Raw genomic sequence first — 16,206 nt, forward strand, 5'->3', positions numbered from 1 at the left:
CACATGCTTCCTGGAGTGTCAGTTCTGTGTATTTTGCTTTGTGCACGCACAGTCACCAGTTTGTGGAAAGCAGCTTATGGGGTTTTGGATGATGCTTGTGATGAGTGTGACTTCAGTGTAATTACCAAGTGATATTGTAGAATGTGCATTGGTAGCGTCTCCCCACTTTGGCAGACTGGGAAGAGGGGTGAAATGAAAAGTCCAACTCCTGGCTACCTCGCCCAACTGTCTGTTGTTCATGTCAGCATTTTCTTCCAAAGGAAGTTTTAAAAATTGTGTTTCTCTGCCGAGTATTTTTGGCATGAATTTTTAAATTTATTTTCTGATAGAAGTCATTTGAAACTGGCAATATTCAACAGATTACACATCCCCTTTTCCCAGATATAGCACTCCAAGCATCAACCAAAGGTCAAGTGCTGACTGCCATTACTGGGTTGACTGAAAAGAAGTGTTTGACCTTTGGTGTCTATATCCGATGGTGTTTCTCTTGTCTGTTTTTCATCAATATCTTGTACTTACTCAAGCTCTGTAAGTCCAGAACACTGTTCAAGTATCAAACAGAGGTTTCCCATAGTTTCAACATCCGTTTTACAATCTTCAAGTCTATAACGCAAAGGACCAAATATAAGTGGAAATGAATCATTAAAAAGTAAAGCCGCACATAAAAGACTCTAAATTTCTGAAATAACTGGTAAGAATTCCTTATATGCTGGAATAAAATTAGTGTTTCCAACACTCTTTTATATTTCAAAAAGGTTCTGCAATTACATTATATTTTTGTGATGAAATATTCATACCTAATTTTTTTTGACACAGATATATCTTGTTTTCCATGTTGTGTTTCAAATGACAATGCTGATTCTTGGAATTCGTTTACCCTTTGAAGTCTGGAGAAAGTGCAACAAAATAAATCATCTGACCATCACTCGCTGTAGTTTCATGCAGATAAAGATTAATTTTGTACCTTTTTTGTCATAGGATGTCATTAATCTGAATGGGAAATCAGAATTCTGCATAATGCACAAATTTGGACAAAAGGTCCTGAAAGTTTTTGAATGTGATAAGTATGACTTCTTAGGTATCATCTTTGTAAATCTAAATCTGATTGTGTTAGTGTCTCTCTATCTTTATTATAAAAATGGATATCAAAACAGTGCAAACTCTCTCATTGAGGATTCTGGGTAACTCAATATGGAGGACAGAAAAAAATCATGGCTGTAGGAGCTGCTCCTTTTTTGAGGTATTTTAGGTGTTGGAGATAATTTCCTCGAATTCCAGGAGTAGCAATGACTGTTTTATATGCTGTTGCATTGTTTTGCAACTTTGGAGACATGACGTCAAAATAATGGCACTTTTAAAAGGGAGAAGGACAGGAGAGGGTGGTGCATGTATGGAATGAGCTGCCAGAGGAACTGGTGGAGGCTGGTACAATTACAACATTTAAAAGGCATCTGGATGGTTATATGAATAGGAAGGGTTTAAGAGGGATAAAGGCTAAGTGCTGGCAAATGGGAACAGAATAGGTTGGGATATCTGGTCGGCATGGTTGGACCAAAAGGTCTGTTTCTGTGCTGTACATCTCTATGACTCTATGAATAGAGAGCAGGAAAAATGAGCAGGATAAATTTTGAGCACCAAGTAATGAACTGAGACTTAGCAGAACTCAACATGATCGTAATGGAGAAAACAAATTGCAAGGAAACATAATTCAGTCTAAAACAGAAAAGGCATGTATTGTTTGAAGGTGACCTGAGGGACACAATGCCTTTTACTTCTTCAATGTTTTTGAATTGAATAATACTGTGAACCTGTGAAAGCTGAATGTAAACAAGTCAATTGGCATCCAGATCAACACGCCTGGACTTATCTCTTCCCCTGGTGCGTCTGAATACAGAGGTCAGGTTAATCCAGTGGGAAGCCTACTTACCAGCTCCTTTTCCCATTAAGGTTATACCAATAACAGGGTGTCTGCAGGACACCCTGCCTGCTAGTACTCACTTAATAAACTCCCCACAAATCTGAGATTCTCATTTACTCTGCAACAAAACTGGCCTAAAGCTAATTGTAAAAAACTGTTTGCCCAATCTTTTAGAACACAAAATGGCAGCTCCACCAAATGTTGCTGCACTTCAGTGCAAAGTAGCTCACGTTGGGAAGTTCTTTGAGATATTTGGCAGTAAACTTAAATACTTCTTTAAAATGCTGATAATCCAAAGAAGAGTCAAATTACCTGCATTTCCCATGGAACTTAATTAATCCTTTTCCACTCTTCCCCAGACTAAAATAGGAACGAAAAGAGAGATGAAGTCAATTTAACATCAAACTAATACTGTTAAACAGTGTGGTATTCTAAATCTTTCCACCTACAAGATCACCATCACCCTCACTCGGACAAATTTCCCAGATGTCACCGGGTCAACTCCCTAACCAACAGTATATTGCAAGTATCTACAATGTACGCACTGTCGTCACCATTATAAGTTATCCCTTATAAAACCTCTTCAGAGTTATAAGGGATAACCAAAAACAAAATTAAATAAATAAACACGTGATTGTGAGAGCAGACTGCAGTCTTCAGCAATCTGGGTTTTTAAAATGGCAGGGTGGTCACAATTTGGATAAGGACATAATCCAAATTAGTTTTAAACAGGCAAGGATTTTATTGCTGAAAATGTGTTGCTGGAAAAGTGCAGCAGGTCAGGCAGCCCGAAACGTCGAATCTCCTGTTCCTTGGATGCTGCCTGACCTGCTGCGCTTTTCCAGCAACACATTTTAGCTCTGATCTCCAGCATCTGCAGACCTCACTTTCTCCTCCAAGAGATTTTATTGAAATGGTTTTGCTGACCTGTGCATTTCAACCACTTTGGTGATGGGGACTTGACTACTGCTGTTCAGAGGCATAAACCTGCCCAACATTGCTATACCCAGAACCTTTTACTAACTCTCTGAAGTAACATTAGTAAATATTGTACATCATGTAAATACTGGAGGCTCTACTCCCACTCATTCCATGAGATGAAAATTATCTTCTGAACCATTTCAATACAGTGTAGCTGTGATGGTAAACTTCATTCATTCTGATGACAAAACAAAGTGAGTGTTCTGTATACTAAACAACTGTTATTTACAACCTATCAAGCTACCTGAAAAGGAAAGGCCATTTACAAAATGAAATAGCCTTTGACTGAGATACTGGGAATATTCACTGGGATTTTCCCTAATCAGCTGATAATCAATGGAAATCTTGTTTACCCAGTGTTTCCAACAATCTTCCACCAATAGTACAGCAACCAATCAGGAGGGACACTTGCCAATCCACAATTGCCTTCCTCCCTTTCTCTCAGGCTTCCCCTAGAAATGTCTAATCTAAGTCACTAACTAGAAATGTATTGACCCTCTCGGTTATTCTCTTTATAATGTTTATTGATTAAAACCTATTGTGGCTGTAGACTTTTTTCAAATATAAGGGGAACAGGGATTCCATATGTGAAAGAAGGTTCTAATTTGTATTTCAAATCTGGCGGTGACTTTTTTTACCTTGGCACTGGAGGGCAATTTGATGTGTGCTGGTTAGGAAAGTAATTAGGTGGTTAAGTAAAGAGCAAAGGCTCAGGGAAAACAACAGGGACACCAGCTTCTTGCATCTTGGAATACACAGGCACCTCGATTATCCGAACAACATGGGCGGGGAGTATTTTGTCGGATAATTGAATGCCAGATAACACAGTTTACCCAAGCATCGGAACCCTGCGATCTTGTTTGGATAATCCGAAATTCGGATAATTGAATGTTGGATAATCGAGGTTCCTCTGTAACTCACAGAAGGAAGGCAGTCTTTATCTGGGTGAGATGATTGCACGTAGTCCATGGAACAAGTAGCCTTCGCTCCATCAGTGTTCTTTTTGTTCCTTTATGTGTTAAAGTTAACATGTTTTTTGAAGTTCCTCTTTGAGAACATCTTACTGCTGCTTAACAATTGTAGCTTCACCACCAGACAATGGAGTTGTCCTACACAACCTACACAGACACTGAAGTTGGAAAATACAGATTTGTTTTCTGAGTGAATTGAAATCAAATGCCAGCCTTTTAAAAAACCTGCACAACTCACCTCACTTCCACCTCCGTTATGTTTCTGACACGGTTCAGACACCCAGCCAAGCACAGAACTCCAGCCAACGAGATGAAATTATTGCTGATGCTGCAGAGAACATTGAATATTACTTTGGATGTCGGGGTTCATGTTGTAGATGTACTTGCTTTGGTTACCAACCAGTTTAAACCATCAATGGTACTAAGTATAAATCCCTTCACACACATTTTAATCCAGTTGTTTTAAAACTGAAAGTCAATTCATTCCAAGGAGGCCAAAATCTTGAAACTTATACTGAAAGAATAAAGGCTGAAAGATAAATTTACTGTTTGATCTCCTCTTTCCTCTTCTCTAATCACAGACCTTGCTATAAACAATTGTTTGTAATCCCATTTATTTTGCAACCTCTCTCTGGTGCCAATATAGTTCTCCATTGGTCATCAGTTTACCCTTGATAGACCTAGTGATGCAGGTTAAGGAAGTGTATCAGAGGTTTGTTTGCTAATTAAAGATTTAATCGCCTATTATCTAGGATGAAGATCTTTGCAGCCATTCAGCTGGCATGGAAAGAGGCACGTCAGAGATTTTGCTTTCCACCAAGCTGGTCTGTTGCAGTGATGTCATTCTTGTATTTTCAACTCTTTCAGATATAATGGTTGTAGCTACAATGCAAACATATCCAGGATTGTGTCCATTCAGAAGAACATTAAAACATTTAGGCTGCAAACCAATGTATTCCAGCTCTAAGGTGGTGCTTTCATGTTAGCTCAATTTGTAGTCAGTGTGAAGGGAGATAAACCCTTTGTGATTGTGTTAGAAGACAATATGAAGATAAAAGTTATATTTTATGGACCACTGCTAATGGGAATTTATTTCACAACCCTCATCAATGGCAACCCGTAAACAGATTTGGACATGCCAGTGTTGGACTGGGGTGTACAAAGTTATAAATCACACAACACCAGGTTATAATCCAACAGGTTTATTTGGAAGCCCTAGCTTTTAGAGTGCTACTCCTTCATCAGGTGGTTGTGGTTCTCTACTACCACCTGATGAAGGAGCAGCGCTGTGAAAGCTAGGGCTTCCAAATAAACCTGTTGGACTACAACCTGGTGCTGTGTGATTTTTAACTTTGTAAACCCACAAACTGTACTTTGTAAATCAAACAAGATCCATGCTATTTCCTGTTCCTGGGACATGGAAGCAAATGTTCTCAAATACATGGATAAAGCAAACATAAAACGCAACTTTCAGAAACACACATAGTGTTTTACTATGTTTCATTAGTAAAACGTAGTGAAATCTAGCTTTTATATTTGTGCCAGGAGTACTAATATATCCCAACTCATGCTATGCTTAGATTTTGACTGCAGCTGAATCCATATATTCTATGAAACATATTACTGGAAGTCTAAATAAAATGCCACTGAATGGAAGTAGCAGTTTCTGTTTTCTCTCACATGGACATCAATTAGATTTTCAGATGATCTTACTTGATTAGTCTTGAAACCTGCAGCTTTGGTAAGAGCTTGACAAACATTTCAATTCCTCCATCTCCAAGTGCATTATTTGATAAGCTGCAAACAGAAATTAGTAGTGAGCAGAGAATGTAGAAGTTTAGTGAAGTACACAACAGAGGCCTCTCAACCAGTCCAGTGAGTCTCACTCCCCAGCTTACACTGTCAGAATCATACAGTATGGAAACAGACCCTTCAGTCCAAACATTCCACACCGACCATGTTTCCAAACTAAACTAGTCCCACTTGCCTGCGTTTGGTCCATATTCCTCCAAACCTTTTCTATTCATGTACTGATCCAAATGTCTTTTAAATGTTGTAACTGTACCAGCATCTACCACTCCCTCTGCAAGTTCATTCTATACATAAAACACACTGTGTGTAAAATATTTGCCTCTCATATCCCTTTTAAAACTTTCTCCTCTCACTTTAAAAACAGTTTGGAATTCCCCCACCCTCGGGAAAAAAGACTTTCACATCTACCTGTAATTTCTTCTCCCAAGTGAGAGTACCTCAGGTAATGGAGGCTGATATTCACTGTCATTTCAAGAGTAGCAACTAGCATGGAGAATCAGGCTATTGAATCTGTGCTAGCCCACACCTGTGATACACAAACTCTGACTGCCACTTCACACAGGTTGGGGAATGTGCCTCATCTTGAGCAAACCACCACATGGGCATGAAGCCAAGTCTTCTCCAAGTGTCAGCCACAAAATGGAGACTGGGCAAATGAAAATTCTTACAGCGGCGATCTCCACACAGATGATGGCTTCCATTCCAAGCCAGGGCAGGAATTGTTTATAGGGAAGATAAGTGGACATGGTCAATTAGCAAACACTCTTGTTAGCCTAAGGGTCACGCCAAGATGATTTTAATTTTCGGATATCACATAATTGCCCCAAACAAGCAAGAGTAAGCTGCAGAGCGGACAGCTGTCAGGTGGCCTAAGGCCCCTGTATGGTGCCCAGAAAAGTGGCCTCACAAAGAAAATGATTTGATTATGTGGAGGGCCTCTTCCTCATTCTCCAAACAGAAATGCTTTCACAGTACAACTGCATTTTTGCTTGAGACTCCCCATCTCCCAGATTAAAAGGCATCTGGCTAAGTATATGAATCAGAAGGGTTTTAGAGGGATATAGACCAAGTGCTTTCAAATGGGACTAGATTAATTTAAGATATCTGGTTGGCATGGATAAATTGGACCAAAGGGTTGTTTCCGTGCTGTATATCACTATGACTCTATGACTATGACTGTTGTGGCAAAAGTGACATTGCTCAACATTAAGGTCTTGCATTTTCATAAGTGTTAATGGCTTTATAATACATCTGTTTATTTCAGTCTGTGCGAAGTGCAAATGTAACTGTGCCAGAACGATGCCTAACATCATGTCCCTACAGGATGGATTAATGTCTATGTTGAGAATCTACTACAGCATGTGGAAGCATTAAGAACAAGCATATTCAGGGCAATGGGATGTGCAGGCATGGGTTATTACACTAGCAACTTAAAACAAAATACAATTTTTATCTTTGTGATCAAATATGATTGAGCTGTTGTGATCTAAAAGCATTTATTGCAACTTGAAGGAGCAATATTGCATAAGGATTGATAACATTATTTCGACACATGAAGCTGCAAAGACAACTAACACAAGGGAACAAGAGCAATGTTATTTAAATGGTGAATAAAACTCTTTCGCCATCACTCACTCCAACTCTGCTAGATCATTGCAGTTCTCTAGTGAAGAGCCCAATTCTTCCAAATGCTTCAGTTGAAAGCAGCAGTTGGTCAGACTGAAAAAAAAAGTTCAAGATAAGATTATTTAAATGGATCAGCACAGGAAGGACAATGATCACTCAATGGTTTGCAGATCTGAGCAACTCAGTGCAAGGGCTTGTTACCTCGGAATACTTTCTGACACTCAGACATGCAAAGTGTGAGTGGTGATACGACACAACAGCACAATGATGCACAACTGTTTGGATCTGTGAGAGGAAATCTACCACTCCATTCTCGATTTGACATTGTCTCACTTGTTGGAATGCCTGGCCTCAAGCTTTCTTTGGGGAATCCAAATTTTACTAATTGAAGACTCTTCAAATTAATTTTAGTTGCAGGCATCACATCTACTAAGAAAAGAATTGGGAATCTACGACCTGAAAGATATGTTTGATTTGTTAGGTTGTATGAACACTATATGGTGTGCTACATATGACAAATTATGAAGGTTTTTCATACCCCTTTAATGCTTTTATGGTTTTAAGTACTGCCTTTTGATCGCAGTGACGTGGGCAGAATGTAGAACATTAATTGTGTTGCCTGCACTAAAACTGTGATGTGAAATGCTGTGGGGAATCCTGAGAATAGGAGAAAGCTTTGTTGGACACTTATCTATGTTCCTTTTTTGCTGAGGCATTCATTGATGTCTTCAAGTGAACTACCTTAGTTTCTTCAGTGGCGCAGGCACGATCTTTGAATCTCCAGTGCCACTCAATTTAAACACCATCGGCTGGGGATTCAGTTCATCTCTGTAAAAAACACAAATGGACTGTCCAGTCATTGTAACATTAGCCCTTTTTTATATTTGAAAGGACTTAGCATAGAATGGCTATTATTAATAGCAATAAACCCCAACTCAAAAGCGACAAAGTAATGCTGGGATTTGATATTAGGCCTGATCATTTTACTGCACTTGGACTTTTATAGATTAGTTTTTCCTACTTGGGATGGAAAGAAAGGCTGAAACCATTCCACTCACTAACTGGGAAAGCACAACACCTGAGAGATTCCAACAGAATTCTGCCAGATTGGTCATTGTCAATAGTGGAAATAGCATTCAAGAGTCATACAGTATGGAAACAGTCCCTTTGGTCCAACTTGTCCATGCCAACTAGATATCCTAAATCAATCTAGATCATTTGCCAGTATTTGGCCCGTATCTCTCTAAACCCTTCCTATTCATGTACCCCTCCAGATGCCTTTTAAATGTTGGAATTGTACCAGCCCCCCACCACTTCACGTGTATATCCAGGATTTTGGGTTCAAAGACTGCATACCACACCCTTCACCTCCCACCACTGCGCCCCCTTCCTGACACCACAAGCCTAAGGAAATTCCCAGTGAATTTATTTTCCAAATCAGGAAACTTGCCAGCTTCCAAATCTTCACTCAATGAATTAGATTAGATTACTTACAGTGTGGAAACAGGCCCTTCGGCCCAACAAGTCCACACGGACCCGCCGAAGCGCAACCTACCCATTTACCCCTTGCCTAACACTACGGGCAATTTAGCATGGCCAATTCACCTAACCCGCACATCTTTGGACTGTGGGAGGAAACCGGAGCACCCGGAGGAAACCCACGCAGACACGGGGAGAATTCATCGCTGTTTCGTCAGAAAATTGTTATAATGCAAGCATCAAACTGTCCATTGATTGTTCAAATGTAACCTTAAACAACTTGAATTCAAACATAAGATTTTGTGAGTTCTAGTGCAATTAACAACATAGACCATATTTAATTTATTGAACTGAACTATAATGAGACAAAATGAAATGAAACCAAACTGAACCATCAAACTAAAACAATGAGTCATCACAAACCAGTAAGTTATTTGGAAAGGTAACTTAACAATGAATCATTAAAGCTACCAGCCTGTGGCTTTCATGGAAAATTAGGCCAAATCAGTGATTTTGAATATCAGGAAATACCAATGCAATCCTGTCAAACAGGAAGAATTTTGTTTCCGTCAATCACCAGAAGCTGATAGAAAACAGATCCTAAAACAGCAGTATAATTCTCAGAAAATCCAAATTTCCACTGCCAAATATCAGTGACCTGAAAGCAAAAGTTCAGCAGTTGGGATTCTGGAATACCCTGTTCTGAGAAAGGGGTTAGTTGGCTGAACAGCTGATTTGTGATGCACACTGATGCCAACTGCATGGGTTCAATTCCCACTCCAGCTGAGGTTACCATGAAGGACTCTCCTTCTCAACTTTGACCCTCATCTGAGGCAAGGTGACCCTCAGGTTAAACCACCACCAGTCATCTCTCCCAAACGGGGATGCAGCCCTATTAGGACCAGGACAACATTACTTTTTACCATTCAGGAGAAGGGTTTGAAGAAGATTGATTTAAATGAGTTTTATTTTGTACAGAATTTCTCACCTCACTTCAGTGTCCTTGTTTTGTTCTGAAAATTTAAGTAACACTGTCTGGTTGTGTTTCAGGCTGTAGAAAGGAAAATACAAATACAACAGTGAAGTTAAATGCTCCTATGCATGTAGTTCACCTTCAATCATGAAGGTCCATGAAACCAATACCCTTGTCAAAATAAGCCAATAATGTAGGTGGTGGCACATCCTACTCATATGGCTCCTCCTTCATATGGCTTTAATCTTAATACTACAGTTTTGTTAAAGAGTGCAATGTTCGGATAGATAATTTGGACGAGTAGCAAGAGTCTTATCATAGCAAAAAACAAAGTTTGGTGCTTGGCTGTATGACTGAGATTAGGTCATCCCATAGAGTTAATAATTGTGTGTTCTTAACAACTAACAAATTCAATACGCAATGGCCCAGCAGGCTAGTAAACTCAATGGCATAACATTCAGCCACCCAGGCCAAAAACAAAATACAAAGTTCCATTAGCTAATTTATGAACGTAGGATGTGGGAGATTAGAAATGTTGTTTTTGCAGGTGGGGGAGGGGGTGTAGTGGGGGGGAAGGGAAGGGGAACATTATACAAACGGTCGCGGAATTCTTTAAGCATGTAGCATACTTAAGGCTAAGACTTTAATGAATACAGAGGGTCTTTTAAAGAAAATAGTTTTAAGCTAGGAAATAACTTAAAGTGTTGTAGTTGACCACAAAAGGAAGCAGCAAGGGCATTTCACAATAAAGCTTATAATATGATAAGAGAAACTGGATAAAAGAACAAGCTGTAACAAACAAGGAACAAAGAAAAGAGACACGGACAGCAGGATGGCCAGATAAGAATATAACTAACAAGTGAGGTAATCGGCTTATGATAGGATGGGAAAAGGGAGGTGTGATTCCGCAATTTGTAAACTGAATAAGAAAGCTAACAGGCTCTGTTTTGGCACGCAGTTCTGCTTGATTGCAGAAGCGTCCGGTACTTGCAACACTGGAATAAATTGTTCTTGTTTCCAAGGCTTTGTGTCAGGCTGATTGGAGTGAGTTCTGTTTCTCACATTGGACAACTTAAAAACAAGGCTAATCAAGTTCACTTTGTACCCTCTTGGTCGTACCATGCAATGGTAATGGAATTGTTGATAACTCACAGCAATCAGTCTCTAACAACGAATCTACTCCAAGCCAGACATGAGGTGAGGAAAATACTTCATGTGGAAACCTATGGATAGGATGGGTTCAAAATCACGTCTTGCTCCCAAACATGCTACACCTGGACATCGTGTCTTAAATTACTCTTGCAATTTATTTCCAAAGTTAAAAAGCACACAACACCAAACAGGTTTATTTGGAAGCATTAGCTTTTGGAGCGTTGCTCCTTCATCAGGTGGTTGTGGAGTATAAGATCGTAAGACACAGAATTTATAGCAGAAGTTTACAGTATGAGGTCACTGATATTATATATTGAAAAAGACCTGGATTGTTTATTAAACCTTTCATCTTTTAGAATGACCACATTGGTTTCAGTTCTTTCATTTTTATCCCAGAATTTTTTTGAAGTTACATTCTCAAGTGAACTTTAATAATAGATGCCATGTTCGCCCAGATAATGTATTGAAGGTTTGAGGTGCCCTGTGTGAGGCTGTCTGTGCCCCAATGTTCAGACTGATTCTGTTTCTATAAAAAGGATTTACAGAACCTTATATAGATTCACGCAGTTTTTGAGCAAAATAAAATGTAATTCTGCAAGTACAAATTCACCCCACAAACATATATATGTGTGTGTGTGTGTGTGTGTGGGGGGGGGGGAGATGTTGTTCACAGTCTGCAACACATTATTACTGAGGATGAGCACCCCGTCAACACCTTCCCCACATCTCCACTGCTCACCTTTGAACAACCACCAAACCTCAAACAAATCATTGTTCATAGCAAACTGCCCAGTTTTCAGGACAACACCATACAACCCTTTCATGACAGATGCTGCAAAGCGTGTCAGAGTATGAACATGGATTACCACCATTATGCGTGGGGACACCTTCCACCAAGAATGTGGCAGGTACTCATGCGACTCAGCCAAATGTTGTCTATCTCATACGCTGCAGGCAAGGATGCCCTGAAGTATGGTACATTAGTGAGACCGACCAGAGGCTACGGCAACAGATAAACGGACACCGCACAACAATCAACAGACAGGAGTGTCCCCTCCCAGTCGGAAACACTTCAGCGGTCTGGGACATTCAACTCAGACCTTTGGGTGACCGTCCTCAAAGGAGGGTTTCAGGGCAGGCAACAACACAAAGTGACTGAGCAGAGGTTGATAGCCAAGTTCGGTCCCCATGGGGATGGCCTCAACTGGAACCTTGGGTTCATGTCACACAATAGGTGACCACACACACACACACACACACACACACACACACACACACACACACACACACACACACACACACACACACACACTCTCATATGCTCAAACATACACACCTACATACACACACACAAAACACACACGGTGAATTTCAATGCATTATCCAGGCCAACATAGCACTTACTGTTAAAGTCCACTTTAGAATGTAACCTTAAAAAAATGTTCTTGGATTTACATTTGAAAGAACTGAAACCAACATGGTAATTCTAAAAGATGAGAGACTTAAACAATCCAGGTCTTTTTCAAATTATAATTTCACACTGTAAACGTTTGCTATAAATTCTGTGTCTTATAATCTTATACGCCACAACCACCTGATGAAGGAGCAGCGCTCCGAAAGCTGGTGCTTCCAGTTAAACCTGTGGGACTATAACCTGGTGTTGTGTGATTTTTAACGTTATACACTCCAGTCCAACATCAGCACCTGCAAATCATGAATTTATTTCCAAATGACGTTTTCTGAAATGTATCTCCAGAAAATGAAAGCTTCCAGCATGACTGTTCCTGAAGTGTTTCCAGCAAATAATTTAACATGTGCTCTCCCTTCAAGCACAGGCCATGCCCTGGTGTTCTGTTTAAGATACAATAGTTTGATGTGATCTACCCATAATCTACTCTCTTTAATATCCTTAAAGTAGCAATAAATATGGTAGACTGTCATGGCAATTGACTTGGCACGTGGTGCGGCATGGGAGAAGAGGAAAAGACAAGACTACCAGGAATTCAGCTTTGTGTTGACTGCTGGAAGCAGTGCTGATTTAATTGTGGGTGCTGAAAAGGCTCAGCTTGCCTTCTATGCATTTCCTTGCAGCATTGCTACTAATAAAACTCAATCCCCAGTAACTATAAAACTCAACACTGGATGCTGACTCCACAAATTAGACGCTGCTGAAGTCTGAGCCCTGTTCACGCACCCAAACAAGCTGTATCTTTCGGAACAAGACTACAACACTATCAATGGCTTGGACTTGAAACCCAATTAGATGATGTCTGAACAGGATCTTATTCCTTAATATGTTACAATGAAACTGGCACTGCTTACTAACTTTCAGTGCCACCTCCACTATATCAAGTATCCTAACCTCCAGTCCTTGAGATGCTCCCAGAGACTCACAAACTACATACCAGGAGCACACTAGAACATACTGAGAGGAAACAATCTCCGTGATGGGATGGTCACATTATCCTGGGTCATTATGAGGAATGGGCAGTGGGCAGCATTGCTATAAGTAGCAGTGCGTCCTGCACAAATCATCCCAATCAATGGAGGTGGGGCAGGGAAGTTAGATTAAGGGAATAAAGTAAAGAAGGAAGAACAGGGCACTGTCAACATTGCCACAGCAGTGGCCACAGTCGGCCTTTCAGCACCTTTCTCCATAAATATTTAAACAGCTCCCAACAGTTCATAATTACAAAAGGAAATCTTGGAATACACCAGCATTTATCATCCCACTCTAGTTGTCCTGAGAAGGTAATAATGGGTCTTCTGCTTGCTAGTGCCTTGTAGTGGGTCAGTGCAGAGTTTCCAGGTTTCTCCACAGAGTCCTCAAGAGATAATCACCGTGGTGTTGGATTGAAGCCGCATGTAGTTTAGGTGGGGCAGGAATGGCAGATTTGCTTCCCTAAAGGACATTTGCGAACCAGTTTGGGGTTGACCATAATCCAACAGATATGTCGTCATGCATTGAGATCAGTATTTTAGTTCCAGAAGTTTTACACAGTTTAATTGTCATGGTGAGATCTGAGTTTATGCTCTCTAGATTAGCACAGAAAAAAGAAGCAGAACGTTGCCATTCCTTTCTTTGGGAGCAACTTTATACCCTTTCTGGTGTGAAAACTCACTTCTCTGCAGGCTTCCATGACCAATTCTCAGTATGGTCGAGAGGGACAGATGGTTCAGATGTTTCACTTACAGGTGATACTGATCCACATGAGAGGGCTCGGTAGGAAGTGCCCAAGTATATAAGAAGGATATTGTTTATCTAAATTCCAGATCACAATTTTGAAAATATCTTAAAACAAAACAAAGATATCTTAACAAACTTCACATTTCCATTTGGAGATATACTAATACAGTACAAGCCTTCTAATTGGTACCCTCAGGATGAAACTTTCTTCGGATGGAGGGCACATTCTGGAGACAATTGATTTATCCTTCTCCATTCTGTAATAGCCGACTGACTGAATGGGATATCATCCTTATTAATGTCAGCTTGGAAGGCCACAACGACTCTGAGCTTCACTTTGTGAATTGCATCCATACCTTACTAACCCCTTTAGCAAGGGCTTTAATTTGTTTTTGTTTACCTCACTTCGACCGCAGACATCCAGGGGCATTTCTTCAGTACTGAGGCCAAGCAAAGAACCCCATCTTCTGAGATGCTGTTGTTGCTGAGGCTGAGAAAAAGAATTATTAGAAAGCTTGCAGGAACACAAACAACAGATACACAAACACATTGCATTTCTCAGGATATATCACTGAGTATAGCAAATTCTAGTTGAATTACAGCAAACCATGGTCAGTGTTAATGTACATTGGGCACCTAAACCATCTAGACTGAATGGGAATGACACCGTTAAAGTTGAAATAGCATACTCTTACCTCATACTTTACTGTTGCAGCTAACTGAACAACGCTCATGTACTAGTCCCCTTGCTGTTCTCTAGTAGGGACCACATTAGTACAATGTGGCACAGATAGTTTTTTTTAATGTTTAGGACTGAATTTCAGATGGTTAAGGAGTCCCTTACCGATCAGTGTCTTTGAATTTATAACTATCCTAAAAAGAAACTGCAGCAGACATCTCTGTAATTCAAGCTTGATCTACGATTCAATATCGAGGGTGGCACGGTGGCACAGTGGTTAGCACTGCTGCCTCACAGCGCCAGGAACCTGGGTTCAAATCCCGCCTCAGGCGACTGACTGTGTGGAGTTTGCACGTTCTCCCCGTGTCTGCGTGGGTTTCCTCCGGGTGCTCCGGTTTCCTCCCACAGTCCAAAGATGTGCGGGTCAGGTGAATTGGCCATGCTAAATTGCCCATAGTGTTAGGTAAGGGGTATATGTAGGGGTATGGGTGGGTTGCGCTTCGGCGGGTCGGTGTGGACTTGTTGGGCCGAAGGGCCTGTTTCCACACTGTAAGTAATCTAATCTAATCAAACAATGGGCTCACTGTTCCTGCTGAATACTCGGGGAGTTACTTGCACATTTTGCTGTTATTAAGGATCCAAAGACTTACTTAATCAGTTTGAAAATATGACAATCTTGGAGGATATCAACAAGTCTTCTTAGCCCATGGTCTTTCAGTTCATTGCCAGACAAGCTGAAGAGAAAACACAGGAAGGATTGAAACCCCTGCTAGCAAAGACATTCGAGCTAAGAGTCTGCACTAGCTGCAACAGATTTAGAGGAAGTTTGGTGTCAAACCCGGGTGAAAGATTTTGGACAATAACAGCCAATTGAAGTCAGTAGCTTATCAATCAGCTGTGTCTTTACCTAGATCCATTGTCGTGGTAGAGGTCAACAAGTTTCAATGGATTTGGTTTCCAGGTTTATCTTCACTTGTCACAGGGACACATCATTACTGACAGGAAATGGTCATGTTACTGCAAAGTGAGACCTACTGTTGCATATGAAATAAAGAGGGTCCAGTGTAACCTGTATAACCACAGCCAAGAGAAAGAGTGTGTGCTGTGTGTGTGTGTGTGTGTGTGTGTGCGCGCGCGTGCGCATGTGCATGTCAATGTTCGTGCTTTATGTGTGTGTGTGTGTGTGCACACGTGCGGTTGCGTGTGTGTGCATGTGCATGTTTGTGCCCTATGTGCATCTGGCTGTGTGTGCGTGTGAGATAGAGTGAAATAAAAGGTTCACCTATTTAAATTAGAAATTATGTCTGGAGAAGTTTTAGGGTAGAGATGGAGATAAGGGCGAGGGTGGTGGCATCTGGTCAAAGTCTGATGCTGTGAGCGGTCTAGGGTAGCTGTAGTTGGGGAGGATTGAGGTAATTACAAGACCAG

The 16,206-nt window shown here is 40.7% G+C and overlaps 1 protein-coding gene across 2 annotated transcripts in view; it reads right to left on the minus strand.

Annotated features, from left to right (window-relative positions):
- The window catches only part of nlrc5 (NLR family, CARD domain containing 5), a 175,336-nt gene that overhangs the window by 81,640 nt on the left and 77,490 nt on the right, over positions 1 to 16,206 (minus strand). For both annotated transcript variants that reach the window (XM_060838192.1, XM_060838191.1), the window contains 10 exons: positions 15,429 to 15,512; positions 14,500 to 14,589; positions 9,776 to 9,838; positions 8,050 to 8,136; positions 7,318 to 7,401; positions 5,584 to 5,667; positions 4,109 to 4,198; positions 2,231 to 2,278; positions 798 to 887; positions 520 to 603 (listed from right to left, as the gene is read on the minus strand). In XM_060838192.1, the coding sequence (XP_060694175.1) occupies positions 520 to 603; positions 798 to 887; positions 2,231 to 2,278; positions 4,109 to 4,198; positions 5,584 to 5,667; positions 7,318 to 7,401; positions 8,050 to 8,136; positions 9,776 to 9,838; positions 14,500 to 14,589; positions 15,429 to 15,512 (804 nt within the window). The remainder of the gene's footprint in view (positions 1 to 519; positions 604 to 797; positions 888 to 2,230; positions 2,279 to 4,108; positions 4,199 to 5,583; positions 5,668 to 7,317; positions 7,402 to 8,049; positions 8,137 to 9,775; positions 9,839 to 14,499; positions 14,590 to 15,428; positions 15,513 to 16,206) is intronic.

Source organism: Hemiscyllium ocellatum, chromosome 17, assembly GCF_020745735.1.
Source record: "Hemiscyllium ocellatum isolate sHemOce1 chromosome 17, sHemOce1.pat.X.cur, whole genome shotgun sequence".
Taxonomy (NCBI): Eukaryota; Metazoa; Chordata; class Chondrichthyes; order Orectolobiformes; family Hemiscylliidae; genus Hemiscyllium; species Hemiscyllium ocellatum.